The sequence below is a fragment of the Watersipora subatra genome, chromosome 6, assembly GCF_963576615.1.
Source record: "Watersipora subatra chromosome 6, tzWatSuba1.1, whole genome shotgun sequence".
Lineage (NCBI taxonomy): Eukaryota > Metazoa > Bryozoa > Gymnolaemata > Cheilostomatida > Watersiporidae > Watersipora > Watersipora subatra.
Genome location: NC_088713.1, coordinates 30283906 through 30309103, shown reverse-complemented (window position 1 = coordinate 30309103; position 25198 = coordinate 30283906). Strand labels below are relative to the sequence as shown.

Sequence of the window (25198 nt, the reverse complement as noted above, 5' to 3'; positions counted from 1 at the left end):
TTACGAATGTTTATTTAAGTCTCTGAAAAAAATTAATTTGGATTAAAATTAAATTAATAATTAATTCTTTTAGAGGCCACAACTCATTCCCTCTTTTTAAAGTTGCTAAAAAAGATACAGTATTATTTGTGATAAGGTCTACTTCATCTGCAATAATAATAACAAATAATAATCATGCTAATATTGTAATATTGTATAATAATATATTCTATTATTTTATGACAATAATCTAATTGGTAATAGAGTCAAAGTTGTAGTTTCTAGACCATGTGTGATATTTTCTCGCTTTGAACTGAGCCTCAGTGAAATACAATACAGCTCTGTTTCGTTGCCAAGCTCAAATAATGTCTATCTTTAATCTTGTTGCTTAAGCATTACTTTGTGATGCTGAACACGCTGAACACGCTGAACACGCTGAACATGCTGAACATACTAGAGCTCATGTCTAACCTTAAAGTCTTAGCAACTTAATGTCACTAGCGGCGATCTCTGTCTGAATATTTAATATGTCTTAATATGTGATTAATCAGTTCAGTTTCTCAATCCGTATAAACTTGGTGCATCCAAATTTTATTTCTTCCATGTTAAGACTTTCCGTATTTACCTTCAGCATAAGCTGTTCGTGTAAGGATTGGTGTGCATCATATTCACAACAGAATACGGCTTAGCTTTGTTTCTTGACTGTATTCATCGCGCATATCCTGCAGGATGATATTGTTTAACGAAACTAAAAATTCGGGAATTCCCAAGCAGACAGTTCCGCAAAATGTTAGTCTGGGAATAATTAGAATTGTTGGCTTCTTTGAAAAACAGAGAAAATAGCTACAACACAAAATTGAAAACTAGTTGCTAGGCGTAATCAGAAAATATAGTTGAGTACTAAACTCTTTTGTAGCGGATTGCAAACTAAACCCGTTGCAGAGGATTAGAATTGCGGCTAATGCAGCACAATCTTTCACAAAATTACTCAAAGCTGTCACAATTTCTTCAGAATTTTTCTTCAGTTTTTCTCTGTGAAATCACCGCCAAAGCATCTAACACTCAAGTTGATGACATTGACAATGATTTATTATTATTAACAATTAATTTATTCGCATGTGTTCTCTTCCGCGAATAAAATAGTTCACAAAAATGCATAAAAAGACAAATTGCGTGAAATGTAACTCGTGAATAATATTGCCCATAGGGTATGAGACGTTTTTAGTTCAAACCCCACCGGGTGATCCTCAAAAGAACAGACAGCTTCAAGAAATGTAGCGATTTGTCTAGAGACCGCCTGTAGCTGGTCTAGATGCGGTAGTTGCATGATGGAGTGTTTATCTTATACGATATGAATACTAGAAAGGAACTAAGGCCTTTATCAGACCTTGATACACTCTGTTCTACTTGTAGGATAAAGACTTTAATAAGAAGGGTGCTGCAGGTCAGACCGATCCTGTTATATTTGCTCACCCGAACCCGCCAGCATCTGTCAACAGTTCGCTCAAAGCATATCAACAGTATACTCTGGCCAAGTGCTACGAGGGCAAATCAGTATTCTGGGCCCTCAATCCTCAGCCTAATGATTACATGATGATCAACTTTAATCAGCCTGTCAGTATAAAAAGGTACGCGTGACATATTTGACATGTCATACATTTGACATGTGACATATTTGACATGTCATACATTTGACATGTGACATATTTGACATGTCATACATTTGACATGTGACATATTTGACAGGTCATACATTTGATATGTGACATATTTGACAGGTCATACATTTGACATGTGACATATTTGACAGGTCATACATTTGACATGTGACATATTTGACATGTGACACAGTTGATGTATGACATATTTGACATTTGACATACCGTACAGGATGAAAATATTCGTTGGTTATAAAAATTCGCGATTTCGCGAACAGGCAACTCCGCGAATTATAAAATTCCGTGAATAATTAGTTCTATTTTTAATCACAAGGGAGAATAACTACTGCATCAAATTACAAACTAGCCGCTAGGCTGGTTTTTAATATAAGTACTAAACGTAGTTGAGTTTCAAAACATTTTTAAAATCATTGCCTGGGCTTTGAGCTAACACCATTGCCAATGCATCACTTTTCTTTACAAAATTATTCAAGGTTGTCACAAGATATGCAGAATCGCGTCATCGCAAAATAGCCACTAGGCAGAAGTACTAAACGTAGCCGAGCTCCAAAACTTCTTTAAAATCATCGCCAGGCTTCGAGTTTTATTGCCATTGCATCACTTTACAAAATTATTCAAGGTTTTCACAAGTTATTCGGCATGGCTTCGTCATCGCAAAAAATCTCTCCTAGTCTTTTTACATTGAAATCAACTCCATCAATCTCTAATACCGAAGTTGAGGACGATCATGATTCTGATCTGGACATTATGGTATGTAATTGATTTGCAGTGCAGATAGGTTTTTCCATAATTAACTGCATTAGTTAATTTTTTTGTTTAAAAACTGATCGCCTTCATTAAATACTTCAGCTATTGTTTTTGTACTTCCTTGACGCTTGTTAATATTTTTTTCTTTTTTGTGTTTACTGCAGATTGAGAATGAAACAACCTAATCCGAGTACAAAAACTAGAGACAAGTAGTAATATAATATTCGTCAAGGCAGGAATATTGGCAGAGAAGCAACCAGTCAACCTAGACCCCTTCATCGACAACAACTCATTGATATCGCTGCAGCAAACATGATTAGATTATATATTTTATTTCATGTATAGATATATTATAATTTATTACAAACTTGAGTGTACAAATAAAATATTTCAAATACAAATAAAATTTTACAAACGATGAATGGAGTAAATATAAACAGTTTAGTCATTATGGTGGTTATCTAGCAATAAAATTAAACTGGTACTCTTGATAAGTGAATACTAGCATGTAATGGTGCTCTCTGACTAGTTATTTTGGTAATAGCAGCTCTGTCACTTTCTTGGGTAGATGTTAAAGGCGATTCTCTCGCTACTACATGACTGGTAAGGAAGTTATCATCAGAACTCTCCTCGTGGCTTACTATTGTAAAGTTCTGCCGGTTGGCCAAAGATTTGTGCTCGTAAAGGCATTTTTGTTTCTTTTTTAAAACAGATATATTCTCCTCGTTAGAAGCTGTGGCCACTTCTACTTCAATTTCAAGACCTCCCTGAATGATTGGTGACCTTTTAAGAATGACATCTACCACCCTTGCATTCATTGTTCTTTCGTGTATGATGAAAAATTTCTCTCTCACACTAAAACAAATAATGAAGCGGTAGGGATGGAAAAATAAATATTGCGTTTTACCGAAGAACCAAAGTAAAATTCAACTAATTTAGTAAATGTGAAAAACTCATTACTTACCACAAATTGTTGGTTCATCAAAGGCCTCCAAATCTATGAATATTCGTGAAAACCTCTGAACGCAGCAAAAAATTTATAGCTTAGCACGATCCACCCATAGTTGTAAGCTAAATAGAAAACAAAACGCGCAATGCGCGTAGTCGCGCATGTGTAAGGTTAACTCTATTGCTAGTCGTAATAGAGTTAACTTTTCCTAGAGAGTGGCAGTTTTCAGCCGCTAATAAATTCATCCGCGAACTTGCATGAAAAGACAATTTTCGCGAAATGTAACTCCGCGAATAAATTCATCCTGTACAGTATTTGACGTGTGATACATTTGATCTGTGACACATTCAGCATATGACATGTGAGACATTTGAGACATTTGGCATGTGACGCAGTTGACAAGTGACGCATTTTATATATGACACAGCAAATGACATGTGTGATAGACCTGTGATACATGTCACTTTCTAGATTAGTTAACAGCATCGAGGTGTCAAGGTTTTTTAACCTGGTGTAGTTTGTTGCTAACTACCTATACTACTACAACTACTGTTGTCCTGTGAAAGTTACTCTTGTCAACTGTAATGGACAGTTTCAATATTTTTGAGGTTAAAGTGACAGATTCTTGGAAACATAGAAAAGCAAACGTACCGATTCTTTTCGATATTATATCAGTCATACCATTCTAGAGAAACAGCGATTCAGGATGCGATGTCAGAGCACTTACTCCCAGTACAAGTGTCTTAGGTGTCTACAGGTGTCTTAGGTGTCTACAGGTATCTTAGTCATCTGATGCATCTTGGTTAGCCAATCAAAAGTCTTTGAATCTATACGTGTCTGTTGTAGTTATAAAATAGTCAGCGGGGACAGGCAGCATAAAGATGACCGACTGGGCAACTCGTCTCTAGAATTTATGCCCGTGTTTGGCAAAGCTCCTAGACCTAAGGACAGCTTCCTGTTGGACAATAGTGGTTTTGTTGGCTTTCGTAAGTTGTTTTACTTTAATGGTGCTTATTGGTCTTATTGGTTCATTTTTACTTTTGTAGATCTTATTGGTGATTTTCGTCGTGAAATGCAAAGTTGTGTTGCAAATTTCCCTGCAATTGTCTACAGTGTATTATTTATGATAATTTAAGGAGTGTAATTAGAGCATGAATTTTACAAGCCTAAGTTTACAGTGAAACTCAGCCGAGCTCTTCTTTATTGCTCGACCTTTTTATCGCTTGACCTCCTCTTTGCCGTCGACCTCCTCTTTGCCGGTCGACCTCCTCTGTGCCGGTCGACCTCCTCTTTGCCGGTCGACCTCTTTGCCGGTCGACCTCCTCTTTGCCGGTCGACCTCCTCTTTGCCGGTCGACCTTCTCTTTGCCGGTCGACCTCCTCTTCACTCGAACCATGCAGTGCTCGGCCAAAAAATTCAAGTAGAATATTCATCTGAATTCGAACCAATTTTCAGCATTCGAATTTGCTGAGTCAAGCAGGATAATGGTGAGAAAGAAATGAGCTGAGTCGAGCCGATACGCACTCGTCAGCCTTTCTCAATCATTTAGTAAGTGTCCATTTAACTCGGATCGGTAACGGAGTAAACAGTAAACAGACGGAGACAGTTTGTTTGCTGTAATATTTGCCAGTTTCAAACATCTTTGTGTTGCTCTTAGTAATAACAAAAAACCTATTCTTCTAATATATCAGGTATTTTTTGTCAAACCAGATTAAAATACTTAAGATTGTTTCTTACGGAGAAAATATGTTTTGGTTTGCGAATAAACTGGTACTCAATCACCAATTCCGAACGAATTATGGTTGAACGCCGAGGTTCCACTGTATATCAACTTGCACAGACAGGGCTGTTATCTTTTAGTGACCTTTTGTTGACCTTTTGGTGACATGTTCATCGTTGTGACACAACGGACCAGTTGTGACACTACGCACCCAAGGCTGTAGCCGTAATACGTAGCCCAAGGCTAAGCCGTTCTTATCATTCCCATTGCTCTTACGTACACTCTATATCCTTTTCACCCTAAATCTGCACTTTTTATTTATTAATATTACCTTTTGTGCTTGATATTTTTAAAAGCTAATTTTTTTTACTAATTTGTAATTTTCAAATGTGCCATTTCAATTTCAAATGTGTTATTACACTGCTATTTTTGGTTATTCCTAAGGTTTGATCGCTAAATCTGTAAAGGCTAATACTTTTCACATGGACAATTGTATTTTCTTGAGTAGGAATTCCTCTGTGTTTTCTATCTACACGCTAATTGTTTTTGTTAATTCAGCATATTTTATGATTTTATTTTGTTTTCTCAGTTCGTATTAATTGTATCAGTATCAAATCATTGTAACCATTGTAGTAGAATAGACCATCTAGCCATTACTTGCTGATATTTCTTATTTATACACCTTTACAGTTGATTCATTTATACACCTCTACAGTTGTTTCATTTATACACATCTACAGTTGTTACATTTATACACCTCTACAGTTGTTACATTTATACACCTCTATAGTTGTTACATTTATACACCTCTACAGTTGTTACATTTATACACCTCTATAGTTGTTACATTTATACACCTCTACAGTTGTTACATTTATACACCTCTATAGTTGTTACATTTATACACCTCTACAGTTGTTACATTTATACACCTTTACAGTTGTTACATTTATACACCTCTACAGTTGTTACATTTATACACCTCTACAGTTGTTTCATTTATACACCTCTACAGTTGTTTCATTGATCCACCACTACAGTTGTTTCATTTATACACCTCTACAGTTGTTTCATTTATACACCTCTACAGTTGTTTCATTTATACACCTCTACAGTTGTTTCATTTATACACCTCTACAGTTGTTACATTTATACACTTCTATAGTTGTTACATTTATACACCTCTACAGTTGTTTCATTTATACACCTCTACAGTTGTTACATTTATACACCTCTATAGTTGTTACATTTATACACCTCTACAGTTGTTACATTTATACACCTTTACAGTTGTTACATTTATACACCTCTACAGTTGTTACATTTATACACCTCTACAGTTGTTACATTTATACACCTCTACAGTTGTTACATTTATACACCTCTACAGTTGTTACATTTATACACCTCTACAATTGTTACATTTATACACCTCTACAGTTGTTTCATTTATACACCTCTGCAGTTGTTTCATTTATACACCTCTACAGTTGTTTCATTTATACACCTCTACAGTTGTTTCATTTATACACCTCTACAGTTGTTTCATTTATACACCTCTACAGTTGTTACATTTATACACCTCTATAGTTGTTACATTTATACACCTCTACAGTTGTTACATTTATACACCTCTACAGTTGTTACATTTATACACCTCTACAGTTGTTACATTTATACACCTCTACAGTTGTTTCATTTATACACCTCTACAGTTGTTTCATTTATACACCTCTACAGTTGTTACATTCATACACCTCTATAGTTGTTACATTTATACACCTCTACAGTTGTTACATTTATACACCTCTACAGTTGTTACATTTATACACCTCTACAGTTGTTTCATTTATACACCTCTACAGTTGTTTCATTATTACACCTCTACAGTTGTTACATTCATACACCTCTATAGTTGTTTCATTTATACACCTCTATAGTTGTTTCATTTTTATGTTAATTTATTTGAACTGTACACAAAACCCTTTTCTCATGGTATGAAGTTTAAAAGTTAGAATAATAAATGTTGCATATTTTATATAAAAATAAGCTTTCTGTGCAAAGACTTTTATTGCCCAAACAATACCAGACATTCAGCCAGTATATATAATATGTACATGTATGTGTAACTAATAATAAAATATAATAGTTCATAATTTATGGCAATGAAAATAAAAGTTTGCTTTGAAGTGAAGTGGGAAAACATCATTTCCTCCTAGCTGACCAATCACAAAGCTCCAAGTAAAATTCATTAAATATTAGTTGTAGACAATATTTGTTTGATTATGTGTTGTTTACAAAATGTTCCAAAACTAAAGTTTGATTGGTTTCATATTCATGCTTTGGGAAAAATAAACAAAAGATGCCTTCCCAGACTTCTCCAAAATTATAAGTTAGTAGTCATGCATATTGTTTATATGTGATAAATATTCGATCTTATCGGCATTGGAGTTTTGTAGAGCATTTAGAGGGAAACACAAGGGGGCACAATTTCTAGCTAAACCTTTAAACTAACTCTTTATTCACCTGAAAGGCTATAATATCAGTTTTATTCCAACAATAATGAATAAGAATAAGTACATAGAGACGTTTAATATTGCAACTTGAATGCATTAGCTGATATCTTAATGAGAAGGACAAACAGGAAGTGCCACTAGTGACAGCATTTTTAGAGAAGTCCATTTCTTCTGAACATTTTTATCGCGATGAAGTTTTTTCAATTTTAATCTTGAAACTTCCTTGTAGTCAGTCATGTGAAAACAACAAAAATCTCAAATGATAGAAAAATAACTGATAACTTTCTGATAAGTTCTTTTAATTTTTAACACGAATGGCTCTTTAAGGTCAGCTGTAAGTTAGATTGGTCTGAATTAATTTTAAACAAGCTAACAAACGCAAAATATGTGATAAGTTTTTACTGTACGATTCAGTCAAACTCCAGAGCAACATGCCATCTCTTAAACACCTTTTGTAGAGGTCATAAGTTATTACCTCCTTTAACCGAGAGTAACCACTCGTGGATAGACGTTAAAGGTTGACTTGCAACAAAATTCACATTACATTTATTTGGTATCAAAAGATTCACCATGTCTTACTCTGCTGTGTTGTAGGTGCCAAATACATGAAAACGTGATTACAAGCCCTTGAAAGCTCAAAAACGAAAAGCCGCTGTAGATTGGAATCTGTTGAATAATCTGACGTAGTCATTACAGTGTGGTTATCGTCTTGTCACGCGATGTTCTTAGGTGTACTGAAAGGCCAATAAAAAGCTCACTATAAAACATCGTAGCACTAGTTTATGACAAACACTTCGGGTTTTACCGAAGTCCCCGTATTAAATATAGATGCTCGCTACTTTACAGTTTTGTTTCGGCATTATTCAATCGTCAAGTTATAATCTGATCATGTGACCCGATACTTCGCAAATAATTTTTGCAGCACTTTTTGATTATCACAGGTGACCAACAGGCTCGTCATGATTATCAGACAAAGATATGTACTCTTTTGAGCTAAGGTTAAAAAGTTTAACGATTTTTTACGGTAAGTTATAAGATATCAGTGCTGAAAAGTGACAGCATTACAATGACGATAAAACAGACGCGTAAGAACAATAGACATGGTTTTTTTTGAATGCGTGAAGTATATTTGTGAAAATATTTCGATGAATGAGGTTGCATGAAAGTGTAAACAGAAGCCATCCTGTAACAACTACGTCACATTTGAGCCATTATGGAAAGCGAATCCAAACTACGGCGGTCTCGTGTGGCTGCGATTAAATGTTTGTTTTTTGCTTTTAAGAGCTTGTAATCACATTTCCATATATTTTGCACCTACAACACAATAGAGTAAGACATGGTGAACCTTATGATACCAAATAACTGTAATGTGAATTTTGTTGCAAGTCAACCTTTAAACATCGTATGTTGAGACAGTTGTTTGTTATTTGATAGAATACTTCAACACGAGTGGGAAGAGGGAAGCCGATGATGATGTCATATATACTATAGCCGAGGGAGTGATTCCCTCTAACTTTGGGCTCATCACAGCAGCCCGCATAATGAATCATGTAGAGAGCCAGAACTGGCTTATAATAAGTGAGGTGAGTGGCTATTGATGCCAAGCAAAGTAAATACGGTCTCCTCTTGTCAATCTTCCATAGCGTAGTGATGAATTTTAACAGAACATGGTAAGAATGTATACATATACAAAAGATGTAATGGCTCTCCTAAAATATCTAACTTAGGAACTCAAGCTAATTGCTCAAAACCATTGATTGATTTACAATCCTATGGTTGACCTACAAGTAGGTTCACATATGTAAGTCAATAGAAGAGTATTTCGTCTGTGTAAAACCTTTGGTCAAATCTTGGACCTAATGTACTCCGTCGTCGATGAGCATGGTTTTTATGGAGTAGAAAGTATTCCAACAATCGTTTTGTTTCACCGCCCGATAGTGTTGGTCAAACGGATGCTGGCTATTGGAAACTTAAAGGTTGACTTGCAACAAAATTCACATTACAGTTATTTGGTATCAAAAGATTCACCATGTCTTACTCTGTTGTGCTGTAGGTGCCAAATATGTGGAAATGTGATTACAAGCTCTTAAAAGATCAGAAACGAAAAGCCGTCGTAGATTGGAATCTCTTTATTTCTCTGACGTTGTCCTTACATTTAAAAACGAACAGTTAATCGCAGCCACGCGAGACCGCCGTAGTTTGGATTCTCTTTTCAAAACGGCTCAAGTGGGACGTAAATGTGAGAGATGGTTTCTCTTTACACTTTCATGCAACCTTATTCGTCGAAATATTTTCACAAATATACTTCACGCACTCAATAAAACCATGTCTATTGTTCTTGCGCGTCTATTTCATCGTCATCGTACTGCTGTCACTGATATCTTTTAACCTACCATGAAAATTTGTTCAATTTTTTAACCTTAGCTCGAAGGAGTACATATCATTGTCTGATAAACAGGACGAGCCTGTTGGTCACCTGTGATAATCGAAAAATGCTGCAGAAATTATTCACCAAGAATGGGTTACATGATCAGATTACGACTAGACGATTAGACCAAGCCGAAACAAAACTATAAAGTAAGTTTCACCGCCTGATAGTGCTGGTCCAACGGATGCTGGCTATTGGAAATTTAAGACTTCATTAACAGAGATCAGTCAAATCTCAGTTCTTAATCATGTTTGACCTTGAATAAGTCACAGTTTGACCTCGAATAAGTCACAGTTTGACCTCGAATAAGTCACAGTTTGACCTCGAATAAGTCACAGTTGACCTCGAATAAGTCATAGTTTGACCTCGAATAAGTCACAGTTTGAACAAATGATTGTAGACCTTTTTGTTTCCCCAAACAACAGTTCGAAACATTAAACCCCGAGATTAGCGAAGGAAATCTGACATTGCCGCCTGGTTACCAACCTTAGTTTTCTACTGTTGGTTGTGTGAAATACTGACTATATTTTTTGGCACAATGCATTAAGTAAGCTACTTTTGTATTTTTATATTTTGCTGCAATAATACACACAAGATATTTATATACCAGAAATCTAAAGAAACAAGGCTTAGTTACGAATTGTTACAGAAGCAGTACATTCGCCAGCCTAGCCTCTCCTAGATTGTTTACAAAATCGTCAATGTACTTTATATATTATCTACTCCCTCAATATACGCTTTGTAATATATATCTTTGTAAAAATGCTTGAAGTTGTGGAACAAATCATAATTATTTCATTATTTATACTAAAATCGTAACAATCAGAATCGTAACAATCAGAGTCGTAACAATCAGAATCGTAACAATCAGAATCGTAACAATCAGAATCGTAACAATCAGAATCGTAACAATCAGAATCGTAACAATCAGAATCGTAACAATCAGAATCGTAACAATCCGAATCGTAACAATCAGAATCGTAACAATCAGAATCGTAACAATCCGAATCGTAACAATCCGAATCGTAACAATCCGAATCGTAACAATCAAAATCGTAACAATCAGAATCGTAACAATCAGAATCGTAGCAATCAGAATCGTAACAATCAGAATCGTAACAATCAGAATCGTAACAATCAGAATCGTAACAATCAGAGTCGTAACAATCAGAGTCGTAACAATCAGAATCGTAACAATCAGAATCGTAACAATCAGAATCGTAGCAATCAGAATCGTAACAATCAGAATCGTAACAATCAGAATCGTAACAATCAGAATCGTAAAAATCAGAATCGTAACAATCAGAATCGTAACAATCAGAATCGTAACAATCAGAATCGTAACAATCAGAATCGTAACAATCCGAATCGTAACAATCCGAATCGTAACAATCCGAATCGTAACAATCAGAATCGTAACAATCAGAATCGTAACAATCAGAATCGTAACATTCAGAATCGTAACAATCCGAATCGTAACAATCAGAATCGGAGCAATCCGAATCGTAACAATCCGAATCGTAACAATCAGAATCGTAACAATCAGAATCGTAAAAATCAGAATCGTAACAATCAGAATCGTAACAATCAGAATCGTAACAATCAGAATCGTAACAATCAGAATCGTAACAATCAGAATCGTAACAATCCGAATCGTAACAATCAGAATCGTAACAATCAGAATCGTAACAATCCGAATCGTAACAATCCGAATCGTAACAATCAGAATCGTAACAATCAGAATCGTAACAATCAGAATCGTAACAATCAGAATCGTAACAATCAGAATCGTAACAATCCGAATCGTAACAATCAGAATCGTAGCAATCAGAATCGTAACAATCCGAATCGTAACAATCAGAATCGTAACAATCAGAATCGTAACAATCAGAATCGTAACAATCAGAATCGTAACAATCAGAATGGCTTCAAAATTGTAACAATTTATTTTTGAAACTTTAGCTTCTAGAATCTAGAGATAGTGGTTTCTGGTACAGAGGTTGAACTGCTTGTAATTAGCTGCCGTCAGGCTCCGCTGCCTTCAGGCTTCGCCGCCTTCAGGCTCTGCTGCCTTCAGGCTCCGCTGCCTTCAGGCTCCGCTGCCGTCAGGCTGCTCTGCCATGTGATAAAACTGCTTCACTTTTTAAAACTTGAACAGTATCAATAAAAATTGTTTGTTCGCTGCTCTGCGCATCGAGTTCTTCAGTCCAACTGCCTGTAGCGATCAGCTTTTCTCAAATTTACTTATGACTTATTGGTTGTAGCTGTGGTTCGCAACGTGACATGGCAGCTGGGTCTCTGCCCATTCAGCTCATCTATTCAAGGAAGGATTCCTGTTCTCTCCCAACCTCTTTCTTCTCTGCATTACCTTCTCTACATCTCAGTTCTCTGATTACACCTACATACGACGTGGGCAGCTCTTTCAACTGTTATCTTTCTATATATCGGAGTTCACAGCCGAAATACTCAGAAGTTACGATCATTGCCGATGCATTTTGTTGCAAGTGAATTAAAATTAATATTAGTTTCCATGTGTTGTTAGAAATAAGTGGCCTTGAGGGGACTGTTATCCGCGAGAGTCAATCTTTATATTTTTATGTTATGTGGAACGACTCCAATTCATTCCAGTCATTTGCCAGGTAATTTGGCCCATTCAAAGTTAGTGAGGTGTCGCAGGTAATGCTATTCACTGTATATTCCTGACACATAGAGTATTAAATACTAGTAATACACATTTTTATTAGGGCTTCGCTATGCTGTATATCATCTGATTTCAATAGTCATATTGCAATTTTCGTATCAATTGATAATCATTGATGACCATAACTAGTGATAGACATTTTCTGTTTTCCAATTACACACCTGTTTCTAGTGTTTGTTTTGTTTGTGCCATGATTTGCAAAGATTAAACTGCATGATTCCTTCATTAATGCTGATGAGTGATAATTAAGGCACACAGTGTGGTATTGGGGCGCTGGTTATATTGGTTATAGCGGGTCATTACATCTTTCCTTTCTGCAAAATTTCCATTAAAATTTTATTTATATATGATTGTTTTTGTGATGGTTTGATTGTTTCCATTGCATCAAAGTTGAAAAGTTCAAGTAATTTTCACTGCTGCATGAAATGGTGCAAGTTTTTGTTTGTGTTTGTGTTAGCTGATAGCGTAACTGCTGTTTTTCACTTCCTTTGACATCCTTCTCGTTACATTTTCATGTTAGTTTCAAAGTTTTCATTTCCTATTATAAATATTTTTGCAATAATACGTTCGTTGGGCTGATGATTTATGTTTTGTCAATTCTTGCTGTTTAATCATGCTGTTGGACAGGCGGTTGGTAGACAGTTGGTAACAGGCATATAGAAAGAAATTTCTAAGAATCAGAGAAGGGCAATTCCTAATATATCAAAAAAGCAGTTGCTAAGATGTAGAGAGAGCATATGCTAAGATATGGAAAGGGCAAGGGCTAAGATGTGGAGAAAATAATTGCTAAGATGGGGAGAAGACAATTACCAAGATGGAGACGCCATTTACAAAGAAGTGGGGAAAACACTAGCTAGAAAGTGGAGAGGCTAATTACTAAGATTTGAAGTAGGCAGCTGCTTTAGTTAACTTGGTAAAAGTTAGGAGTGATGTCGTATTACGTTGTAGTGTCTCAGACAAATTTCACGTGGTTATATCGAGCAAATTAAATTGCCACTGTATGGAAGATAAGTTGAAACTATATTTTAATATTTCTAACAAAATTTGGTTGTCTATCCTTTCGGCAAGAATGAATCTCTTGTCAGAAAAAAATAGTACAAAGGGTGCCACCGGCTTGCGTCGTTGATCCATTCTTACACATGTAAATGTAATTCGAATTTCAGGGTAAATCGGAACACCACGAATAAAGTACTGCAAAGTACAGTAAAGTACATTGTACTGTAAATACTGTAAAGTTTTTCCATCGCTTGATAATTTTTAATTTGACTTCCATGAAAATGGCCTTTTTGGCCATTTCATGAAAAATTTGGCTTCCGTTTTGGAGCCATAACAAATGGCAAAAGGTTCGCAAAAATGATAAAACACGAAAGAAAAAAGAATGGCCAAGCACAACCAAAATGGCGTAACGGTGAAACTATGTGACTCAGTCTTCCTAACTAAGCGCCACCACACAGCGTATCCATCCGCTGTGTGGTAGTGCACAGCGTATCCATCCGCTGTGTGGTAGTGCACAGTGTATCCATCCGTTGTGTGGTAGTGCACAGCGTATCTTTCCGTTGTGTGGTAGTGCACAGCGTATCCATCCGCTGTGTGGTGGTGCACAGCGTATCCATCCGCTGTGTGGTAGTGCACAGCGTATCCATCCGCTGTATGGTAGTGCACAGCGTATCCATCTGTTGTGTGGTAGTGCACAGCGTATCTTTCCGCTGTGTGGTAGTGCACAGCATATCCATCCGCTGTTTGGTGGTGCACAGCGTATCCATCCGCTGTGTGGTAGTGCACAGCGTATCCATCCGCTGTGTGGTAGTGCACAGCGTATCTATCCGCTGTGTGGTAGTGCACAGCGTATCCATCCGCTGTGTGGTGGTGCACAGCGTATCCATCCGCTGTGTGGTAGTGCACAGCGTATCCATCCGCTGTGTGGTAGTGCACAGCGTATCCATCCGTTGTGTGGTAGTGCACAGCGTATCTATCCGCTGTGTGGTAGTGCACAGCGTATCCATCCGCTGTGTGGTGGTGCACAGCGTATCCATCTGCTGTGTGGTAGTGCACAGCGTATCCATCTGCTGTGTGGTGGTGCACAGCGTATCCATCCGCTGTGTGGTAGTGCACAGCGTATCCATCCGCTGTGTGGTGGTGCACAGCGTATCCATCCGCTGTGTGGTGGTGCACAGCGTATCCATCCGCTGTGTGGTAGTGCACAGCGTATCCATCCGCTGTGTGGTGGTGCACAGCGTATCCATCTGCTGTGTGGTAGTGCACAGCGTATCCATCCGTTGTGTGGTAGTGCACAGCGTATCCATCCGCTGTGCACTACCATCACAGCGTATCTATCCGCTGTGCAATGTCAACTAGTTTGCAATTGGTTACGTTTCTCACGATGCTAGACAGTGCAAGACGGAAATGCATTTCAAGTTATTTTATATTTCTCATGAGGTGCGGGGTAACCATGGAAAGTCGTAAATTGCAACCGTCATAAAATTGAGGATCTAGTGTACATGTACCAAGGATCTACTGTACTTGTACCAAGGATCTACTGTACATGTATCAAGGGTCTACCGTACATGTATCAAGGGTCTACTGTACATATACCAAGAATCTACTGTACATGTCCCAAGGATCTACTGTACATGTACCGAGGATCTATTGTACATGTACCGAGGATCTACTGTACATGTACCGAGGATCTACTGTACATGTACCGAGGATCTACTGTACATGTACCAAGGATCTACTGTACATATACCAAGAATCTACTGTACATGTACCAAGGATCTATGGTACATGTACCAAGGATCTACTGTACATAAACCAAGGATGTACTGTACATATACCAAGGATCTAATGTACATGTACCGAGGATCTACTGTACATATACCAAGGATCTACTGTACATATACCAAGAATCTACTGTACATGTACCGAGGATCTACTGTACATGTACCAAGGATCTACTGTACATATACCGAGAATCTACTGTACATGTACCGAGGATCTACTGTACATGTACCGAGGATCTACTGTACATGTACCAAGGATCTACTGTACATGTACCAAGGATCTATTGTACATATACCAAGGATCTACTGTACATGTACCAAGAATCTACTGTACATGTACCAAGGATCTATGGTACATGTACCAAGGATCTACTGTACATGTACCAAGGATCTACTGTACATGTACCAAGGATCTATTGTACATATACCAAGGATCTACTGTACATGTACTAAGGATCTACTGTACATGTACCGAGGATCTACTGTACATGTACCGAGGATCTACTGTACATGTACCAAGGATCTACTGTACATGTACCAAGAATCTACTGTACATGTACCGAGGATCTACTGTACATGTACCGAGGATCTACTGTACATGTACCAAGGATCTACTGTACATGTACCAAGGATCTATTGTACATATACCAAGGATCTACTGTACATGTACTAAGGATCTACTGTACATGTACCAAGGATCTACAGTATATGTACCAAGGATCTACTGTACATGTACTAAGGATCTACTGTACATGTACCAAGGATCTACAGTACATGTACCAAGGATCTACTGTACATATACCAAGGATCTACTGTACATATACCAAGAATCTACTGTACATGTACCGAGGATCTACTGTACATGTACCAAGGATCTACTGTACATATACCGAGAATCTACTGTACATGTACCGAGGATCTACTGTACATGTACCGAGGATCTACTGTACATGTACCAAGGATCTACTGTACATGTACCAAGGATCTATTGTACATATACCAAGGATCTACTGTACATGTACCAAGGATCTACTGTACATATACCGAGAATCTACTGTACATGTACCGAGGATCTACTGTACATGTACCGAGGATCTACTGTACATGTACCAAGGATCTACTGTACATGTACCAAGGATCTATTGTACATATACCAAGGATCTACTGTACATGTACCAAGAATCTACTGTACATGTACCAAGGATCTATGGTACATGTACCAAGGATCTACTGTACATAAACCAAGGATGTACTGTACATATATCAAGGATCTAATGTACATGTACCAAGGATCTACTGTATATGTACCAAGGATCTACTGTACATGTACCAATGATCTATTGGTACATGTACATATACCAAGAATCTACTGTACATGTACCGAGGATCTACTGTACATGTACCAAGGATCTACTGTACATATACCAAAGTACAAAGTGCTGCCGGGTTGATGCTCCAGTTTCTTCACATTTTAACTTTTATATTTTTAGAAAATCATGAATTTTGCCTCCATCTGCTTCACTGTTTATAATACACATACAATGCATACATATATGTACATATATACAATATATAATACTCATACAGTGCAGCGTACAAATGTTCTTTGCAGAAGCAGTTTTGAATCTGAGATTGACAGTAAATGATAGTAATTGTCTGTCGAACTTCAGTAAGAATATGCGAATAGACCGAATGCACAGTTGCGTTATAACACTTAGTTACAAATATCAGTTATCATATAATATGAAATTATTGCTATGAAACAACTGAAGGTGTACAAAGTACAAAGTACTTCCTTAGTTTACATTTCTGCAGTGTGGTACAATCAAAGCTCTGTATGCAGAGTTACCGTCAAACCTCTGAATGCAGAGTTACAGTCAAACCTCTGAATGCAGTGTTACAGTCAAACCTCTGCATGCAGAGTTACAGTCAAACCTCTGTATGCAGAGTTACAGTCAAACCTCCGAATGCAAAGTTTCAGTCAAAAAATCCATAAATAGTTTTTGCTAGCTGTGGTACCCGGCGTTGCCTGGGTAATAAATAGTCTGGACAGAAAATTGATTTGTATTTAACTTATAATAACATTTCCCATTCTAACTTTCAAAGTACATAACATGATAGAAGTGTTTTTTGTATTTGAAATAAATTAAAAGGAAATATAAACAACTGTAAAGGTTTTCAAACTTTGTCAAACAACTGTAACTTTCAAACTTCATATCATGAGGAAATGATTTTATAATAATAAAATCATTTCCTCATGAAATTTCCTCTTTCAAACTTCATGACTTGAAAGAAGTGCTTCGTTGAAATAAATTAGGAGGACAAATAAAAATGTAAAGGTGTTTGAATGCAAATATAAAATGATTAGCTAGTAATGGATAAATATAGTCTGTTTTGCTATGATTACAATGACACATTATTTGGTTAACAATTATATGATTTTAGTCCATTAAAAACAACTACAGGTTTTAAATCTTTGTCAAACAACTGTAACTTTCAGGCTATTAGCCGGGCACATTGTCAATGGAAAACTCGTGAGCTGCTAGGCTTCTATTGACTGTACTCCATGACGTTACATCAGCATTGTTGTCCAGCCACAGTTATTCTAATAATAGCTATAGCCGTAATGCAGACAGACGTACTTTGAAATATATATATAAACTAGCTGCGCCACCCGGCGTTGCCCGTGTAATAGAAGAGTCTTTGGACAGAAAATTGATTTGTATTTAACATATAACAACATTTGGCATTCTAACTTTCAAAGTACATATCATGAGAGAAGTGTTTTGTGTAGTTGAAATAAATTAGGAGAAAAATAAAAACAACTGAAAAGGTTTTAAAACTTTGTTAAACAACTGTACCTCTCAAGCTAGTAGCCTGGCATTTTGCCAATGGAAAACTCCACTAGGCTAGTTAATAAGGTTAGGCTTCCAATGACTGTAAGCCATGACTTTGAGTCTGTATTGTTGTCCAGCTCAGCTGTTCTAATAATAGCTATAGCCGGATTTCCAACAGACGACTCACGGACTTTGAGAAATATATATATAGATAGAGATAGAAGATAGCTAGATTGAGGAGTTCATTATCTACTTTATAGAATTTTTTTTTACATACATGTACAGTACCAGAAAAAAATAAATAAATAAAAGGGGATTGTCATGTCATAAAGGAAAAAATTATAGCTGCTAAAGTTATAAATTTGAAAAATATTCCGAAACTTCTAAATTTAGGCCTACATCTTATTTCTTTTGTCAAAAGATTAAAATTATCAGCAATACAATTATTGAGTACATCCTTTGGTAAGTCCAAAACGAAATCCCCTTGTTGTAGATATATGTTACTTGAGTATTGAAACCTATCAGTGATGTATGAAGAGGTTTAAACCATTCAGTGTTTTGTATTTAATAATCTTAGTAAAATGAGTTAACATATCCGGCAGTGGAGACAAATCCAAACAAAAAGCATTTTGGTAAGTTTTTAGTAACATCTTCTCTTTCACCTTCTTTCTCTTTCAGAGCTGTAAATAAAAGTATAAATTTTGATACTTGAATTTTATGCAAAAATATGCAAGTATCAGCATGGGCTATCATAAGAGGTTTGACTTCAGTAAAAACATAGCCCGTCCCAAAAATATGCAAGTATCAGCATGGGCTATCATAAGAGGTTTGACTTCAGTAAAAACATTGCCCGTCCCAAAAATATGCAAGTATCAGCATGGGCTATCATAAGAGGTTTGACTTCAGTAAAAACATTGCCCGTCCCAAAAATATGCAAGTATCAGCATGGGCTATCATAAGAGGTTTGACTTCAGTAAAAACATAGCCCGTCCCAAAAATATGCAAGTATCAGCATGGGCTATCATAAGAGGTTTGACTTCAGTAAAAACATAGCCCGTCCCAAAAAAATTGCCCGTCCCAAAAAAATTGCCCGTCCCAAAAAATTGCCTATCCCAAAAAATTGCCTGTCCCAAAAAAATTACCTGTCCCAAAAAGCTAGCTTACATTAAAAGCAGAGTTATACGCACCAGACAAAATATAAGTACGGTAAGTAATATACTTGTATGATTTGAAATGAGCTAATAAAGATGTATGTAGTATGATCATAGCTGTACAGATTATTATCTTCAACTATTAAAAAATGGAAATATTCAGACTTTGGCCTACATATTTATTCAAAAACATTTTTACAGCCGTTTGGTTTACATATTTAAAATCAGAACAAAATGAAGATTATTTTAATAAGTAATTCATAAATTTAAAATTTATGGCTATTGGCTAAATTCACAAGAGCAACAATTTTATAAGCGAGAAATTTATTTTTCAAACAAGGCTGTATCTTACAGCTACATAGTAGGTTACATAGTTACCTAATCCTGCTGTTCTCACAGTATGAAGTGGGACTAAAGGTCATTTAGAGCTGGGTTTGTGCATTTACTAACAGAAAACTGGTGAAGCAAAGGCACTTCATATTATTGTCGTAGTTGAGAGCTTTTCAAGCGTTACAAAACGAGCCATTATCGATTTTATGTATCAAGTGACATCCTAATCTGCAATGGAGGACAGAACCTTCAGACCTCAGGTACCCAAGACATAGTGTGAAAGATTTTTCCTAATACCTACGTATTAATACACCTTCAAGAACTCACGGGCTATAGTTTAAATGCTGTCAGATTAATATTAACCCTAATATTTAAATAGGCCTAGATAACTACACTAAACTGTGATGAACAGTACTAGTGTAACCCCATAACCCCGAAAGGATAACTTTCGTGTTATAATTGCCACTTCAATAACGTAGTCCTATGTAATTGAGACAATCAATTGACATAGGATAATCAACTTGACATAGTGATATGATGACTATGGAAAGTTGTACAAACTCAGATATTGATAGACTAACGCTGTTCAGTGATAAGCCGTTACAGCCTAGAATAGCATAGCATGTGACTTAAATCTCTTATCCACAATTTAGATTGATAGATATAACAACAAGCTTAATTTCACAGGTTATAATTCCTTTTATTTACTAATTCAGACTAAGACCTACCTTTGCATGTGCAGACCTACCTAAGACATACCTTGAATATAGATTATGACTTAGAATGATATTCAGATAAGAGCAGGAGAAATACTGAGTAAAAATAAGGTAACACATTATTATATACCTTCTAAATATAAATGGTAGACCAATAAACTTAAAGTCTCTATATATTTGTCCCAATCATTATCCTTTCACGTGTAGGCTGTAGTTCCGGAGTCAGCAGAAATACCAAGTTGACCACCAATCTTAGCAAACAACATGATTCATCATTTTGTAATTTCAGTCTACCGGTGGTTTGTCATGAAGAAGGCAAAACGCTCAGCCAAACAAAAATGGCCAACATATTGCAGAGACAATGTATGCTATAAATCCATTACACAGCCCCTTTCTTTAAATGACTTAATTAAAAAAAAGGCATTTTAAATCGAGATAATATACAACAGTAAGAGTAACAATAATAATAATGCGCATAAAAGATTAGAGTCAGTGGGTTGAAGTATCCTTTGATGCTCTCTGGAGTCTTTCTTCTTTGGCAGCAACTTTGGAGGTGAGACCACGCTGAATGGATTTTGGTTCCTTCAGTTCTTTGGGCATGGTGATAATAATATAATAAAGTATAAGAACAAGCTACTGAGTATGCACAAAATTTCTACTAATCTATAACACATCGAGGGCGTGTGAGACGATCACACCCCTAGTAATGGAAACGATCCATCACTTACTCCCATAATTTACCATGTAGTGCTTCAGTGACCGCCTTGGTCTTTCTTCCAAGATAGTAGGCTTCACTGTTGCTTCTACAGGTGGTGTTGGTTTGGCTACCGGTCCATCTTCAATTTCCGGTATCAGTGGAGGAAAATCCTTCAGGCTGAAAAGCGGGTCAGGCGCTTTCTTTTCTCTATGCTTCCTAGCACCTTTCACGTTAGGTTGGCCAACAGGTTCCGGGATGAGCGGAGCCTGGCCTACCTCTTCCGGGCATTCTATGAATGGCTTCAACCGGCTTTCATTTTGGAGCGACTCTTGACCGTTTCGTTCTATAGCTTGTAAGTGCGGTTAGGCCTTACCTCGATTATTCGATAAGGGCCCACAAACTTCGGGCAAAGTTTCTCATTTTGTTCTTTGCGTCTTCTCTCTTGGACCAAGCCGACTAGATCTCCAACCTCGTACAGTGGAGGCTCATCAGCATCCTCGGTCCAGATTTCTAGCTGCTGTTGGGCAAAAAACTGTTCGAGTTAACCAATTTGAGGTCGAGTTATCTAAAGCAATTTGTCATTGCGTGGGAACGAACCAAACAAATCCGTTCGAGTTAACCATGTGTTCGAGCTATCCGAGGGCAATAACTATCGGGTTATATTATTTTTCATTATTCAATAACGATATATTTGTTTCGGATGTTTCGATAGGCTAAACATAGGCAACATATTCATATCGATAAAGACAACCATCGACTATCGAAATCGACTATCGAGCTATCGTGCAACCCTGGTAGAAATGCCCCGATTCTAAATTCATCAGTTAATTCAGATACTGATCCGATATACTGATTCTCATCGAAAAATAATCCGATTTAAATACCGATTCAGATCTTTTGTGTTGCATAAATAGTTGTTCATTTTATTATGCAAATACAAACATAATGCAAAGAAAATATAAATATTAATGTAAGTATATTTATTTGTTTGTATTTATGGAAAAAATATACACGTATATTCATATTCACATACTGACATACCGTGCATGTAGTAACAAAACAGTCCATGTTTCCTGTAACTTGTAGTTAATAATACTAATTACTGTTAGTGGTACAGCTCTCTGTAATAATGAAGTCTCTCTTCTACTGCTGAACGAACTGCTGCGCCTGTACAAGTTTAGAGCAAATCAATGTTTCTTATAATTGCTGTTAGTGATTCAGTTCTCTTAGTAAGAAGTATCTTTCTTCTATCACTATCAATGTAGGCAGTCGTACTGAAGGGCGATGCCACAGATAATGAAGGACAGGCTAAATACCAATAAGCCTCTGGGGTTATCGTTTTTGTACGATACAAACAATACATTGTATCATCAGGATCAAGAAAGTGATAGATAACTTTATGCACCGACTGTTTAAATTACTTTCGTAATGCTAGTAAATAGAAACATTACACTGCGTTTTTGTCTCCATATTTGTTATCTTGCTCGTGATTGGCTGCAATAAATCGTATCACTGTAATTGGGAAATATCACACTTTGTGATTACGTCCTGACTAAAGCAAAAAGGTTCCTTAGCTGTGTTGATCAGGCTATAGACATGAAATAAATTGTGTGACAGGCCTGAAATTCATTATGTAAAAGTAAGTCGTCATTGCGTCTCATTTTTATCAGTTTAGTTTGAGTGCTGTAAGATTCCTTATGAGTACTCAAGAAGGCTACAAGGCGATTAAATATCGTAAATATCTTTCTTTAACTGTAGTATGTGTTAAGACATATTTTCTGCCTCTGCTTATTCATAAGTTTGGAGTTGTCCTCTATGTGACTCTCTCAATAGACATGTTGATTAGACTGTAATCAAAGGAGAAATCCAACATAACTATTTTTGGCATTGAAAATGCATTGTTATACAGCGAGTGTTCAATTATCTTATCCCATAAACAGCGGTTATTTATTAAGGTAATGATCTCAGGCTAGGGTTTCTAATGATGCATCGAAATGCATCGTATAGGTTGACTTGCAACAAAATTCACATTACAGTTATTTGGTAGCAAAAGATTCATCAGGTCTTACTATGTTGTGTTGTAGATGCCAAATGCCAAGCTCAAGGTGCCAAGCTCAAAAACGAAAAACAGCCGAAGATTGGTATCTAGTTTTTAGTGAAGTACAAGTACGTAATGACCTACAATTTCTTAGTTTTCTAGTTCTACTAAAAACATCTAAAATACTAAAACATCTAAAAATCTAGTAAGATAAGATGTTGTAACAAAAAAAACATGTTGTTAATTGGCTTAACTTACTAGATGCTTTCAAAAAGCAACAAATAAAAAATAGTGCATAAGAAATGTGTAATTAAAATCTAAAATTAAGTACATGTATACAATAGCAGCTAACGCTAGCATTTACCGTAGAGTAGTGAAATTTTATCCTTCATTACAACATTTGACTTTGATAAATTTGGATTCTGATGCACAGACTTGAAAGCAAACTTTTATTTTAAACTCAATGTACATAAAATTTGTTTGGCGTTCATAGTTTTAAATTTCTTCTCGCGGCTTGACTAATTTTTTTTGTTTTGCTTTCAGGATGAGCCGGTCGTTTTAAGAGAAAACTATGTAAGAACGTTTGCCTATATCGCCCTTTCAACGTGTTTCAAGAAGGACGAACATAGGTGCCATCAGAAAGGTCAAATGCACGACCTCCAACCAACTTATCCAATTGTCTATTTTCACAGCCTTGATAGAGAGCAACGACCTTTTCACATGTATCGTTTCAATAGGGCTGTCACCAGCTGATTTTTATCCAAAGCATGAGCAGCCTCTCCACCCCGTCGTAAAGATCGCTGTGTTGTTTGGAAAGTATGGTTAGTTAGCTAAGTCTTTCTCTGAAACAAGAAAGAAAAAATACAAATTGTCTCTATTTGCCGGCCTATATTACATATAAATTATAAAATAAATTTATAATTAAAATAAAAGTAAATTGCTAAATCCGTTCCAAGATCTTTCCAAACTCACCCCTTTGTGCATTCACAAAGGAAAAACTTCACTCCTTTAATTTGTCAGCAGTACCGTAACTGCAGTATGATTAGTTTACAACGTCAACTTCTATCATTTTTCTGATTATTCTCACTGGTTTTATAGACCATGATTGCAATAATTTTATAATAAGTTGATTGGGAGCAAAAATTTTCGGCGTTCATTTACAAAAGATTTTTCTTTTCTAAACAACGAAATCTACTCTACAAAGTATAACTAACAACAAATATTTCATGTCTTCAAAGCGAAACAACAGAATATTTCACAAAAAAGCAGTGCTACCTGTTTGTCCTTTATCTGTATCTAAGGGTCAAGGACGAAATAGAACTTTTGACAATAGCCCAACTAGTGACATTCGGATTTTTGAACCGACACTGTAACACCTGCACCAATCGATGGTCTTTGTATTTATGAATAATTGAGCAGCCACCCTATTCTTTGTTTTGTCGACACATCTGACGATCTATCCACGACCAACTAGAATGTTGCAAAAGTTGTATCCATAAATATGACCTATAACGCAATACGTGCGTCATTTTTTCTCCGCATGTGTGACAAGATAGATTGATGTTCAATCAAATTTGAAAACTCCCTCGACTTGACAGTCAGGAAGCCAAAACTTACCATAAATTTTTTATGCTATCTGGAATTTATGTTATAGGGGCGTCTACTGCACATGCAAATTGTTTTTACTGAAAAACTATGAAAAGTTACTTTTAGGTTTTAGCAATGTAAAATATATAGCTCATATAACTGTATATATACAGCTAATGTATATGAGGTATGTAAGTCATAGTGGTAAAATGCGTAGAGAGATTTATCACACTATTGGCATGGAATTTACCAAGTGTAACTGAAAAAAACCTCATACTCTCAGATTTTGATTATTTTGATTATTTTAATATGTTGTTTCCCATGTTAAAAAACGCTTAAATCC

The 25198-nt window shown here is 36.3% G+C and overlaps 1 protein-coding gene across 1 annotated transcript in view; it reads left to right on the top strand.

Moving 5' to 3' along the window:
• Positions 1 to 13298, top strand: part of LOC137398520 (alpha-1,3-mannosyl-glycoprotein 4-beta-N-acetylglucosaminyltransferase A-like) — an 83398-nt gene extending 70100 nt beyond the window's left edge. The window contains exons 11-14 of the mRNA XM_068084639.1: positions 1393 to 1607; positions 4201 to 4340; positions 9025 to 9173; positions 12283 to 13298. Coding sequence (XP_067940740.1) covers positions 1393 to 1607; positions 4201 to 4340; positions 9025 to 9173; positions 12283 to 12300 — 522 coding nt within the window. The 3' untranslated portion in view covers positions 12301 to 13298. The remainder of the gene's footprint in view (positions 1 to 1392; positions 1608 to 4200; positions 4341 to 9024; positions 9174 to 12282) is intronic.
• Positions 13299 to 25198: the final 11900 nt, after the last annotated feature.